This window comes from Geotrypetes seraphini, chromosome 4 (assembly GCF_902459505.1).
Source record: "Geotrypetes seraphini chromosome 4, aGeoSer1.1, whole genome shotgun sequence".
In the NCBI taxonomy this organism is placed as follows: domain Eukaryota; kingdom Metazoa; phylum Chordata; class Amphibia; order Gymnophiona; family Dermophiidae; genus Geotrypetes; species Geotrypetes seraphini.
This window is the reverse complement of record NC_047087.1, coordinates 10913262-10927881: the sequence shown is the minus strand read 5'-3', so window position 1 is coordinate 10927881 and position 14620 is coordinate 10913262. Positions and strand designations below refer to the sequence as shown.

The 14620-nt window shown below is 45.0% G+C and overlaps 1 protein-coding gene across 6 annotated transcripts in view; it reads left to right on the top strand.

The window, feature by feature from the left end:
• The window catches only part of ZFPM1 (zinc finger protein, FOG family member 1), a 280395-nt gene that overhangs the window by 115276 nt on the left and 150499 nt on the right, over positions 1-14620 (top strand). For 5 of the 6 annotated variants that reach the window (XM_033943696.1, XM_033943693.1, XM_033943690.1 and 2 more), the window contains exon 2: positions 12782-12913. The exons of the other annotated variant lie outside the window; for it this stretch is intronic. In XM_033943696.1, the coding sequence (XP_033799587.1) occupies positions 12782-12913 (132 nt within the window). The remainder of the gene's footprint in view (positions 1-12781; positions 12914-14620) is intronic. 6 annotated transcript variants of the gene reach the window in all.

Below are 14620 nucleotides of genomic sequence, written 5' to 3'. Positions count from 1 at the left end.
GGATAAGTGTAAGGTGATGCATGTCGGTAACAAAAATCTTATGCACGAATACAGGATGTCCGGGGCGGTACTTGGAGAGGAAGAAACTTTGGAGTTATGATCGACAAGTCGATGAAGCCGTCCATGCAATGTGTGACGGCGGCAAAAAGGACAAACAGAATGCTAGGAATGATAAAAAAGGGGATCACGAACAGATTGGAGAAGGTTATCATGCCATTGTACCGGGCCATGGTGCGCCCCCACCTGGAGTACAGCGTCCAGCACTGGTCGCCGTACATGAAGAAGGACATGGTACTACTCGAGAGGGTCCAGAGAAGAGCGACTAAAATGGTTAAGGGGTTGGTACAATGAAAGATTAGAGAAACTGGGACATGATCAAAACATTCAAGGTACTGAAGGGGATAGACTTAGTAGATAAGGACAGATTGTTCACCCTCTCCAAGGTAGGAAGAACAAGAGGGCACTCTCTAAAGTTGAAAGGGGATAGATTCTGTACAAACGTAAGGAAGTTCTTCTTCACCCAGAGAGTGGTAGAAAACTGGAACGCTCTTCCGGAGTCTGTCATATGGGAAAACACCCTCCAGAGATTCAAGACAAAGATAGAAAAGTTCCTTCTGAACCGGAACGTACGCAGGTATGGTTAGTCTCAGTTAGGGCGCTGGTCTTTGACCTAAGGGCCGCCACAAGAGCAGACTGCTAGGCACGATGGACCACTGGTCTGACCCAGCAGCGGCAACTCTTATGTTCCCCACTTTACTGATCTGTAAGGGAGTAAGCAGGCAGCCTCCTGCCATCCGATTCTGTCCAGTTTGAAACCATGTTTAAACTAAACTAAACCTTGGGTTTGTATACCTCATCTTCTCCACAGTCGTAGAGCTCGGCACGGTTTACAGGAGTTGGGGTCGAAAGGAACTCCAATGGGATTATAGGAATAAGTAAGAAGAGAGTTTAGAGGGGCTTAGTGTACCAGAGAGGGAAGGAAAGTTACGTTTTTGAGAATAGCCAAGTTTTCAGATGCTTACGGAATAGTTGGAGGGAGCTCAGGTTACGAAGTGGGGAGGTAAGATTATTCCAGAGCTCAGTGATTCTGAAGGGGAGGGAAGTCTCTAGTTTTTCAACATGGGATATACCTTTTAATGAGGGGAAGGATAGTTTAAATTTTTGGGTGGATCTGATGGAATTAGGATTTAAGGAATTCCAAGATAGTGAAATAAAAGGAGGAAGAATACCTAGACAACTGACCTGTTCTTCTCTCTCGTACTCACTCACTCTTTCCGCTCTTAAGTCCAATTATTCTGTACCTTCTCTAATCTTTTGTAAACCGCATAGAACTTCACGGTATTGCGGTATATAAACTGTTATTATTATTATTATTATTATTATGCCGTGTAGGATCTTGAAGGTTAGGCAGGCACATTTAAAGTGGCCCCTGGAAATTACTGGAAGCCAGTGAAGCTTGGACAGGAGTGGTGAGACATGGTCAAATTTACTTTTTGCGAAGATAAGCTTAGCCACCGTATTCTGAATCAGCTGGAGTCTATGGAGGCTTTTCTTTGTTAGGCTTAAGTAGATAGTCCAGTCTGGAAAGGATGATGGATTGTACGAGGATGGCAAAGTGTTTTTCATGGAAGCAGGATCTCACTTTCCTCAGCATGTGAAGGCTAAAAAAGCATTTTTTTTTAAATCAAGGAATTGAGGTGGTCATTGAAGGATAGTGAGGAGTCAATGGTAATGCCCAGAACTTTGCTTGAGAACTCCAACTGTGGAGCCGGAGGACAGTGGGATGGAGGTGGGTAGTTGGTCTGATTTAGGCTCGAGCCAAAGTAGTTTTGTTTTGGACTCGTTCAGTTTCATTTGTACAGTGAGGGCCCAGGATTGGAGGTTCGTTATTCATGAGGAGATGTTCGCAGCAAGGTTAGTAAGGTTTGAGTCAGTCTCGAGGAGGACAAGGATGTCATCAGCATAAGTGTAAAGTTTTTCTAGAGGGAATAGGACATACAGATGTTGAAAAGAATAGGAGATAGAGGAGAACCTTGCGGGACTCCACATGTCAGTTTCCATGGGCTAGATTCACTAAGGGCATGGATCACATCCGATCTGTGTCCAGGGGGCCGATTCACGAATCAGCCTGCAAGCAAATGAGGGCGATCGAAATCACGTCCCCAACTGAGCGCCCGGATCGCTCTATAGCAATCTTATGCATTCGCAGACCATCTGTAAATGGTCTGCGCATGCGCTGGTCCTCCATGCCCGGTAGAGCAGGAAATTTCTTTTTATTTTTTTTGCTTTTTTTTTCTTCGCAAGCCTGTGGTTTTAACCCACTTTAAGCCCACGGGTTAAAACCACGGTCCTGCACTGCAGGGAAGGGCAGGAGAGTCAGGGGCGGCAGGAGAGATTCAGGCCTAGATAGAGCATGAGATGGGGCAGGCAGGAGATCGGGGCTGAGAGCAGGAGATCGGGGCTGAGAGCAGGAGATCGGGGCTGAGAGCAGGAGATCGGGGCTGAGAGTAGGAGATCGGAGCTGAGAGTAGGAGATCGGAGCTGAGAGTAGGAGCTCGGAGCTGAGAGCAGGAGATCGAGGCTGAGAGCAGGAGATCGGAGCTGAGAGTAGGAGATCGGAGCGGGTAGGAGATTAGGGCTGAGAGCCAGGAGATCGAGGCTGAGAGCAGGAGATCGGAGCTGAGAGTAGGAGATCGGAGCGGGCAGGAGATTGGGGCTGAGAGCAGGAGATTGGGGCTGAGAGCAGGAGATTGGAGCTGAGAGTAGGAGATCGGAGCTGAGAGTAGAAGATTGGAGCTGAGAGTAGGAGATTGGAGCTGAGAGTAGGAGATCGAGGCTGAGAGCAGGAGATCGGAGCTGAGAGTAGGAGATCGGAGCTGAGAGTAGGAGATCGGAGCTGAGAGTAGGAGATTGGAGCTGAGAGTAGGAGATTGGAGCTGAGAGTAGAAGATTGGAGCTGAGAGTAGAAGATTGGAGCTGAGAGTAGGAGATTGGAGCTGAGAGCAGGAGATCGGAGCTGAGAGTATGAGATCGGAGCGGGCAGGAGATTGGGGCTGAGAGCAGGAGATTGGGGCTGAGAGCAGGAGATTGGGGCTGAGAGCAGGAGATCGGAGCTGAGAGTAGGAGATCGGAGCTGAGAGTAGGAGATCGGAGCTGAGAGCAGGAAATCGGAGCTGAGAGCAGGAAATCGAGGCTGAGAGCAGGAGATCGGAGCTGAGAGTAGAAGATCGGAGCTGAGAGTAGAAGATCGGAGCTGAGAGTAGAAGATCGGAGCTGAGAGTAGAAGATTGGAGCTGAGAGTAGAAGATCGGAGCTGAGAGTAGAAGATTGGAGCTGAGAGTAGGAGATCGAGGCTGAGAGCAGGAGATCGGGGCTGAGAGCAGGAGATCGGGGCTGAGAGCAGGAGATCGGAGCTGAGAGTAGAAGATCGGAGCTGAGAGTAGAAGATCGGAGCTGAGAGTAGAAGATCGGAGCTGAGAGTAGAAGATCGGAGCTGAGAGTAGAAGATCGGAGCTGAGAGTAGAAGATCGGAGCTGAGAGTAGAAGATTGGAGCTGAGAGTAGGAGATCGAGGCTGAGAGCAGGAGATCGGGGCTGAGAGCAGGAGATCGGGGCTGAGAGCAGGAGATCGAGGCTGAGAGCAGGAGATCGGGGCTGAGAGCAGGAGATCGAGGCTGAGAGCAGGAGATCGAGGCTGAGAGCAGGAGATCGAGGCTGAGAGCAGGAGATCGGAGCTGAGAGTAGGAGATCGGAGCAGGCAGGAGATTGGGGCTGAGAGCAGGAGATTGGGGCTGAGAGCAGGAGATTGGGGCTGAGAGCAGGAGATTGGGGCTGAGAGCAGGAGATCGAGGCTGAGAGCAGGAGATTGGAGCTGAGAGTAGGAGATTGGAGCTGAGAGCAGAGAAGCAGGGCGGCAGAAGGCAGGGCAGTCAGAAAGGACCTGAGTGACTGGTCCTCAGCAGTTGCTTATTTTTGGATCGGTCAGCCCAGTAGTGAATCGCTGCCTGCCTACATTTGAATGCCGTTCCCCTTCATTTGCATGCGAGGATCGGAGGATGCTCGAGACAGAGGTTAGTGAATTGGGTCGGAGGGAAATCGGGTCGCTAAGTGGTCGGAAGTTGATCGGTGGGCTTAACGAATCTCGCCCTATGAGTCTAATGGTATGGTGACCATGTTAGTCCACTTTCCAAGGCAGTATAAAGAAATCAAACAAAAAGCAAAGGAAATGAGGTGATACCTTTAATGATTGGACTAAGTCAATGCATTTTATGATGAGCTTTCGAAGGTAACCCCTTCTTCTTCAGATGGGAAATAAGCAAGTGGTGACAAATATACATGAAAGCATTTCAGGGATAGGACGAGGGAGGGGTGGGTCTGTGGGCAGGAGGCAGAAAGTGGGAAAGGAAGGCCGGATCTCTGCCAAGGCCTGTCTGGTGGGCACCAAAACCCCCCACCATTCTGATTTCAAAGGATTCATGTTACTTTTTTCTGATCTGAGATTCGAAAGCTCACCATAAAATGCATTGAGTTAGTCGAATAAAAAAATATATCACCCTATTTCTTTTGTTCTATTTCTTTATACTACCTTTTCTAACTAAATAGAGGGAGCTTGGCTCCGGAAAGTCCCAGTTCCGTTCGACTCCTCTCCCCTCTAACTCATATTTCTGCGTGTTCAAGAGGAATAACAGGGTGACCACAGTGTTGGCAGAGGAGAGGTGTCTTCCCTTCTTCCAGCACGGCTACGCTCTACCTTCGCCCTCCCGGAACTGCTCGGATGACAGGAACACCTGGGCAGGAAGCTTTCTCCTCGATATTAAAGCGCTTATCTGCTTCATTAATCTGATGGACTGCCACCGGGAGCCGCACAGCCAGGGACAGACATGTTTCTGGTGTCATTATGCAGTATTAAACACAATGGAAATAATAGTTGGTGTGTTGTTTTTTTTAAATGCACCTTGAACTGGGGAAGTTAAACCTGTACTATTTTTACTGTTTATATAAAATGTAGGTACTTTTTCCTTCATTGTGTGGAGGTTAGCATCTCTGTAATGAAAAACCTGCAGCTTTGTGTCTTCCAGAGCTGTCCTTTGACCTCCAGCTCGGACAGGGCTTGGGATTTAATTTCTGCATTAGGATCATATTGTTAATTAGGTGAATGCGAATGTTTCCACAGCTGTTCTGTAAACGCACACGCCCAGTCACACGTGAGTTTTTCAGCGTGCCTTGCAACATGAAACATGTATTTTTGACATCTTTCGCAGAGCGCTGGTGTAGGGATTGGTATATCGGAGACCTGGAGGCGTACAGACCACGGAGCGTTAGATTAAAACACATCATATTAGACATGGAGGCTAAGCCCTCGAGGCTAAGGAACCAGTGAATCCTGGGAACGGCCTGCTGCTATCTCCAAACCCTAAAAAGGCTTTAACACCCTCGTCCCTTGCCGTCATCAGCTCCACTATGGACAATTTTATTCTACGTATTCTCTCTAGGCTCGCCTTTGGGGCCTCTGCTGCTAACAGACAGTCTTGCTGTTTTGTGTGGGGCGATGTAGAAAGGCTTGCAGTAGAGCCCCACATGGATATCTGAGCAAGTGGCTTGTACCACACCATGAAAAAAGCCGAAGCCATGCAAACGTTGTGCGCAAAAGTCTTGTGCCTAATGGAGGGTGGGGGTGGGGAGGAGTGTGCCAGACAAACGCACAGAGAGGTTTTGCAGTAAGCGCAGCTTTTTGTGTGCATGTTCAAAGAAAAATTGAAAGCGTCCTCGCATGTCAACGCTTGTTCTTCTGCACCTACGTATGAGCCTCGAAAAACTTGCTTGCAGATAAAATTTCTTGAAGGCTCGTATTTAGGCGCAGAAGAGCAGACGTTTTCAATTATTATCCAGATGTGTGCACATGTCGGTTACCTCCCCTCTTTGAGATTCTGGATGGAATGTTGCTACTCTCTTGGATTCTAGAATCTTGCTATTCTTTGAGATTCTGGATGAAATGTTGCTACTCTTTGGGATTCTAGAATCTTGTTACTCTGGGATTCCGGAATCTTGCTGTTCTTTGAGATTCTGTATGGAATGTTACTACTCTATAGGATTCTAGAATTTTGTTACTCTCTGGGATTCCGGAATCTCGCTATTCTTTGAAATTCTGTATGAAATGTTGCTACACTTTGGGATTCTAGAATCTTGTTACTCTCTGGGATTCCGGAATCTCGCTATTCTTTGAAATTCTGTATGGAATGTTGCTACTCTTTTGGATTCTAGAATCTTGTTACTCTCTGGGATTCCGGAATCTTGCTATTCTTTGAGGTTCTGTATGGAATGTTGCTACTCTTTGGGATTCTAGAATCTTGTTACTCTCTGGGATTCCGGAATCTTGCTATTCTTTGAGATTCTCTATGGAATATTGCTACTCTTTGGGATTCTAGAATCTTGTTACTCTCTGGGATTCCAGAATCTCGCTATTCTTTTGGATTCTGTATGGAATGTTGCTACTCTCTGGGATTCTAGAATCTTGCTATTCTTTGAGATTCTGGATGGAATGTTGCTACTCTTTGGGATTCTAGAATCTTGTTATTCTCTGGGATTCTGGAATCTTGTTATTCTTTGAGATTCTGTATGGAATGTTGCTGCTCTTTGGGATTCTAGAATCTTGTTACTCTCTGGGATTCCGGAATCTTGCTGTTCTTTGAGATTCTGTATGGAATGTTACTACTCTATAGGATTCTAGAATTTTGTTACTCTCTGGGATTCCGGAATCTCGCTATTCTTTGAAATTTTGTATGAAATGTTGCTACACTTTGGGATTCTAGAATCTTGTTACTCTCTGGGATTCCTGAATCTCGCTATTCTTTGAAATTCTGTATGGAATGTTGCTACTCTTTGGGATTCTAGAATCTTGTTACTCTCTGGGATTCTGAAATCTTGTATTCTTTGAAATTCTGTATGGAATGTTGCTACTCTTTGTGATTCTAGAATCTTGTTACTCTCTGGGATTCTGAAATCTTGTATTCTTTGAAATTCTGTATGGAATGTTGCTACTCTTTGTGATTCTAGAATCTTGTTACTCTGGGATTCAGGAATCTCGCTATTCTTTGAGATTCTGGATGGAATGTTGCTACTCTTTCGGATTCTAGAATCTTGTTATTCTCTGGGATTCTGGAATCTCATTATTCTTTGAGATTCTGTATGGAATGTTACTACTCTATAGGATTGTAGAATTTTGTTACTCTCTGGGTTTCCGGAATCTCGCTATTCTTTGAAATTCTGTATGAAATGTTGCTACACTTTGGGATTCTAGAATCTTGTTACTCTCTGGGATTCCAGAATCTCGCTATTCTTTGAAATTCTGTATGGAATGTTGCTACTCTTTGGATTCTAGAATCTTGTTACTCTCTGGGATTCCGGAATCTTGTATTCTTTTTAATTCTGTATGGAATGTTGCTACTCTATGTGATTCTAGAAACTTGTTACTCTCTGGGATTCCGGAATCTTGTATTCTTTGAAATTCTGTATGGAATGTTGGTACTCTATGTGATTCTAGAAACCTGTTACTCTCTGGGATTCCGGAATCTTGTATTCTTTGAAATTCTGTATGGAATGTTGCTACACTTTGGGATTCTAGAATCTTATTACTCTCTGGGATTCCGGAATCTCGCTATTCTTTGAAATTCTGTATGGAATGTTGCTACTTTTTGGATTCTAGAATCTTGTTACTCTCTGGGATTCCGGAATCTCGCTATTCTTTGAGATTCTGGATGGAATGTTACTACTCTTTGGGATTCTAGAATGTTGTTACTCTATGGGATTCCAGAATCTCGCTATTCTTTGAGATTCTGGATGGAATATTCTGGCCAGGTACTAGTGACCTGGATTGGCCACCACGAGAACCGGCTACTGGGCTTGATGGACCATTGGTCTAACCCAGTAAGGCTAGTCTTATGTTCTTAACAGATCTACTCTTCTACCTTCACTTGTTCTCTCGGAATTCTAAAAGTACTTTTGTGCCTATTTATCTCTTTATTTTTCCTTGTAATAACCTGCTCCCCAGTACTTTTGTGATCGCCGCACTGTGTGTTATTTGTTCTAGACCAGGGGTGCCCACACTTTTTGGACTTGCGAGCTACTTTTTAAATGACTAAGTCAAAATGATCTACCAACAATAAAATAAAAAAAAAACCCACAAAGCACACTGTACGCATAGAAAATGTTAATCATTCCTATTCCAGGGTTTTTCAAAGAGGTCAAAGCAGATGACTCTAAGCACTATCACCTCAGTAACAACTATACAAAAATAGACAAATATACCCCCCTCCCTTTTTACTAAACCACGATAGCAGTTTTTAGCGCAGGGAGCTGCGCTGAATGCCCAACGCTGCTCTCGACACTCATAGGCTCCCTGCGCTAAAAACCTCTATTGCGGTTTAGTAAAAGGGGACCTTAGTGTAAAATATAGACAGCAGATATAAATTCAGACACATTTTGATCACTAAATTTAAAATAAAATCATTTTCCCTACCTTGTCTGGTGATTTCATGAGTCTCTGGTTGCACTTTCTTCTTCTGACTGTGCATACAATCTTTCTTCCCTTCTTTTAGCCTGTATGCTTCTTCTCCTCCAGACCTCATTCCTTCCCCCCAACTTTTCCTTCCTCTTCCCTGCCCTTTCTTTCTCTCTGCCTCCCTTTCTTTTTTTTCTGTTTCTCTTCTTTCCTTCTGTCTCCCTGCCTGCCCTTTTTCTTTCTTTTTCCCTGCCCTCCCCCAAGCCACTGCCACTGCCATTACCATCGGGGACCAGGACCCAAATGCCACCAATAACAGGCCCCAAGCTCTCCCTGCTTCGGCCAACCAGCTTTCCTCTCCCCGACGTCAATTCTGCCGTCGGGAAGAGGAAGGCTGATCAGCCCAAGATCGTGATCAACCTATTGGGGGAAATGCTGCCGGGTCCTGCCTTCGCGGAAACAGAAAGTAGGCAGGACCCGGCAGGAACAAGAACAAATGCTTCACTAACCTGTCTCCCGCATTAGCCCGTAGCGAACGCTTGCTTCAGGGCTCTCAACATGTGCGTGCAGGCTTCCCTTCTCCCCCCCACTCCCCCTCCCCGGACATAACTTCTGGTTTCGGAGGGAAGAGAAGAGAAGCCGGCACGCACACGTTAGAGCCCGGAGCATAAGTTCGCTAGGGGCTGAAATCTCCAAGCCGGTTTTTTTGGGGTTTTTTTTTAATGTTCAGCAGCGGCAGATGACAGCTGGGCGGACCGCCCAGCTAAAAGGCCCTAGGGAGAACACTGGAGAGGAAGGCTGATCGGCCCGTAGATCAGGACGGCAACACGAGTGCGATCGACTCGAGTTGCCTTCCTGAGCTACTGGTCGATCGCGATCGACGCGTTGGGCACCCCTGTTCTAGACACACTGTTAATCCCCACATGAATAATCTTGTGAATTGTAAGTCATCTTGAACCTTGTTAGGCATAGAGCAACCCAGAAATTGAGGATTATATTAGATTCTTCCCAGTCAAGATCTCAGTGTTTCAGCTCAAAGCTTCTTATTTGGTTTTATCTGTCTGGCAGTTAACCCTTTCAGGACCATAAGGATCGTAGGCCAATTTTTGTGGTTTTGACGACATTTTTATGGTCAAAAGGGCTTGCAGATGCCAAAAAATTGATTTTTTTTGTGAAATATCATTATTTTTATTTAAAAAAATCACACTTCTGGCTTATGGACAGTGTGGCAAGTGAATCTTCTCGTCAATCTAGCAACGACGCTAATGAATGAATGTCGGAACCAGTTTGTTTACATAAAGGCAGTATCCTATGGAATCCGTACATATCAAATTTAGAACTGTAGACTATCCCAATCAAAATGTATAGGATTTTAAAGTTATGGGACAAATATGTCCCTTGGTCCTGAAAGGGTTAAACATTATACTTTTTCCCTAAAAAACAGGCAAAAAGTTCGGTTTCAAGTATAATGAGGGGGGTTACAACCCCCCAAACCCCCCACAATGCCAGCGCGATGTCTGTTAAGTAAAATAGGGGGGTTCCCCACCAACACCCCCCGTCGGAACCCTTTAAAATAGTGCTTTTCTTCGGCGCGCCGTCAACCTTGCGCTCAGTTGTCGGCGCGCCGTTGTCTCGCGCGATTTTGTCTATGAACCCGATGCTTGAGTGCCTGAACAATTTGTAATCCGCATAGAATTGTAGGATATGTGGAATATAAATGATTAAAAATAAAAAAATGGATTCTGTGTAAATTCATACTTGTCCTCGGTCCCTCTGCATTGCTCTGTGAGTTCAACCAGCACTGACTGACTTCTGACTATTTCTCTTTTCGTTCCATTTAGGGGTAGTTGGTTTTAACTGGAGAGAAACGGTTTCTATGGATTTATGAATCCTCTATATAATTTCATGGGTATTAAATTTCATATTGTACTAGTTTCAGCCTTTTGTTTTCTGTCCATTACCATGTGAAAGTGTGGCGCAGTGGTTGTGGGTTCAAACCCTCCCTATGACCCTGGGCAAGTCGCTTAATTCCCCCATTGCCCCAGGTACATTAGAGATTGTGAGCCCACCAGGACAGACAGGGAAAAATGCTTGAGTCCCTGAATAAAATTCATGTGAACCGTTCTGAGCTCCCCTGGAAGAATGGAAGAAAGTTGAATAAATAAATAGTGTGAAAAGCTTCAGCCTCTGATAACCAGAGCTGGTATTGTGACATCGTAATGCCTCGTTCCACCAATAAGAGCCAACCTCATCAGTGATGTCACAATGGCTTCATTGTCCCATACTTGGCTCACTGTTACCACACTTTGATTCCTAGAGTGGTGCAGTGGTTAAAGCTACAGCCTCAGCACCCTGAGGTTGTGGGTTCAAACCCCCGCTGCTCCTTGTGACCCTGGGCAAGTCACTTAATCCCCCTTTGCCCCAGGTACATTAGAGAGATTGTGAGCCCACCAGGAAAGACAGGAAAATGCTTGAGGACCTGAATAAATTCATGTAAACCGATCTGAGCTCCCTTGGGAGAACAGTATAGAAAACTGAATAAATATAAATAAATATGCACAGACCTTTCTCTGGGCTAATATTAAGGTAAAGAGGCAGAAACAGAAGAAAGAGCTAGTGAGAGTAAAGTGCACAGTTTCAGACTTGGGGGTCTCCCCCTGCTTCTGGCCACCTTGAGTGGCATCTTCTTGATGAGCCACCTCAACTCTTCTGATCACTAGCACCTCCCCCCCCCCTTTACTCCGGGACAGAATCTGATTTTGTTCCACTTGAACACAAAAGCACATCTGTTTCCTCTTCTCCTGCTTCCTTTGGTGAGAAGAGGTTCAGGAGACAGCAGGGGGGGGGGGGCAGGCTTCTTTGGGTTTAGAGCAATGGTCTCAAAGTCAAACCCTTTGCAGGACCACATTTGGGCTTTGTAGGTACTTGGAGGACCTCAGAAAAAAATAGTTAATGTCTTATTAAAGAAATGACAATTTTGCATGAGGTAAAACTCTTTATAGTTTATAAATCTTTCCTTTTGGCTAAGTCTTAATCATAATATTGTCATTTATAGCTAAAGAGACATAAGATCAAGAAACGGTTTTATTTGACTTTTGTGATTATGATAACCATACCGAGGGCCTCAAAATAGTGCCTGGCAGGCCACATGTGGCTCCCGGGCCGCGAGTTTGAGACCACTGAGTTAAGGGAAAGGGTTAATCTGCTGGCTGGGTTGGAGGGCAGAGGGGAGAACAGGACAATCAAGCCATTGTGACATCACTGAAGAGGTTGGCTCTTATTGGTGGAATGAGGCATTATGACATCACAATCTCGGCTCTGCTTCCCAAAGACAAACAGGATGCCATGGATACAGTTAAGGCAGTGATCTCCAACTCAAACCCTTTGCAGGGCCACATTTGGACTTTGGAGGTACTTGGAGAGCCTCAGAAATAAATAGTTAATGTCTTATTAAAGAAATGACAATTTTGCATGAGGTAAAACTCTTTATAGTTTATAAATCTTTCCTTTTGGATAAGTCTTAATAATAATATTGTCATTTATAGCTAAAGAGACATTTGATCAAGAAACTGTTTTATTTGACTTTTGTGATTATGATAAACATACCGAGGGCCTCAAACTAGGACCTGGCGGGCCGCGAGTTTGAGACCACTGGTTTAGAGTGTCCTGCAGTGGTTGCAGCTGAGCTGAGCATTGCAGTTTCTGTGTGTGTGTCCCTGCCTTATAACTATTTTCTGGCTCCAGCAATTTGATGTGTAGTTAGGGACGTTAGATTGTCGTTTCCAGACTTGCGTAGGGCTCTTTTTGGAGGGGGAGAAGGTTGAAGTGTTGGCCATTGGCAGTGCATTGAGAGACGAAGCGGGGCTCGGTAGAATGTTTCTCCACTGAAGTGGTTTCCTCACAAACGTGTTCATAGATCTCATCTCGGCAGAAGTTCTCCAAAATTAAAGCTTACATTTCCCTCTCTCAGTGGTACAAACAGAACCTTTAAGCCGATTTTGTTCTTCTTTTGCTTTTAAATTAACCGAATTCTGGAATGCTTTACCGCTTACATTAAGAAGTTTAGGTTCTTTTGCTTTATTCCGGAAAGTTCTGCAAACTTTTTTTGTTTGCTAAACATTTTGGAAATTAACTATTTCAGTCGACTTTTCCTTGTCAAATTTATGTATTACATTATTGTAAACCGAGTCGAGCTCCTCGGTCTGTAAAACTAAGTTTTAGTGTGAATTGCTTTGCCTCCTGTAATTCCCTTCCAAGTCATTAAGGCGGTGTGTTGTGTTTCAAGGTCTGATCGGTGACATGGAGGATGTTGAAGATCATCTTGCCGAGAACAGCAGTTTATCTGAGAAAGAGGGTGGAGCTTCAGATCACGAGGGATCAGCGGAGGGCGATACATCGAGCCTCCCTTGCAGCGAAGGTAATTAATTCTCATCATGGAAATCCCAGAGCAGCGCAGGACAGGAATGCTAAAGGCAAACAAGCATTAAACATCACACGTGAACTATCGAAATGAAATCAACCCCAATACAACGCAAAAACATTCCATCAACTCGAATCCAACAATTAGACTGCAGTCCATAATGCCTCAGTCCTCATATCCCTGACACCGTGTCCATTTATTTCTTCGTCCAGCCATCCATCTGTGTATGTAATCGGGTTAATTTTCAGTAAATCATGACGGGAATAATTGGAAACATCTAACCCTAGTTGTTTTTCCAAATTATTCCTGTATTCACTGGCTCTGTAAGAGCGATTCTGTAACAGGGCGCCTACGTTGGGTGCCGCTGGGTTTCCTAATCGAGGATGCCTAAGTTCGGAATCCGCGCTCAGCTCTTTAAAAAAAAATTGGCTTAATTGGCGTGGCGATTGACCACGTCAGTTTTCAGCTAATCCCCCCCTCCCAAAATTTAAATGACCAATTAAAGAGTTTGGCGCCATATTCGTAGGAAGCCTAACGACGCTTAAGTGGAGACCCCCTCCGACCCATAATGATGCCTACCTGAAAAGTAGGCGTGGTTAAGGACAGAGAAGTGTCGTACTGAACTTAGGGGTCTAAAACCTGCCCTAATATACTGGTGCCGGCCTCTAGAATGTGTAGATCATATAGAATTGCACCTAGCGGTACCTAAAACGGTCTTAGACACTGGTAGGCGATGGAACCTTAGGTGCACCCAATCTCTGCCAGGGTTTTCTTGCCCTCTATGAGTGCGTCTAACTTAAGCACCTAAGTTAAAACATACCCATCATCCACCCCTATTGTCTGGGAGGTGCCTTGGAGTAGACGCCGACCAAGTGAGGTACCTACCATCTAATTAATTGCGATTTAATTGCAATTTTCAATTAATGGCGCTGACGAAGGCTTTTAAAATAATTTAGTTAGGCTGTGCCGATCTGGGCACCTAACTTTAGTCCTCATTTATAGCATCAAGTCCAAAATTCCCAAATATTGGGGCTTCTTTTGCATTAGTATACAAAAAATCCCCTGGATATCAGCGCTATGCATATAAGTTACATTTGACCTGGATGGCCTAAGTTACAAGGGGGCGCTGAAAAGTTCTCAGCCCAACCGAGACGAGAATGACGTGTATATGGTTCAATCGATGATCTGAAACAATGTCAAAACTGAAAATTTTGTTTCTGCAACTTGGCACTCGATGAACTAAGATAACGCTCTTTTCATCTATAGTGGCAAAATAATGTTCAGAATTTTGGAAGTTGGTTGGTTGGGCTGAGAACTTTCCAGCACCCCTTCGTATGTAATAAAAATGAGCCAAGTATAGGACAATCAAGTCATTGTGACATCACTGATGAGGTTGGCTCTTATTGGTGGAATCGGGCATTATGACATCACAATCTCAGCTCTGCTTCCCAAACTCTTCACACTACTATTACTATGGATTATTTCTATAACGCTACCAGACGCACGCAGCGCTGTACAGAGTCACAAAGAAGACAATCCCTGCTCCAAAGAGCTTACAATCTAAACAGGCAAGACAGACAAACAGGATGTCATGGATACAGTTAAGGGGAAGGGTTAATCTGCTGGCTGGGTTGGAGGGCAGAGGGGAGTACAGGACAATCGAGCCATTGTGACATCACTGAGGAGGTTGGCTCTTATTGGTGG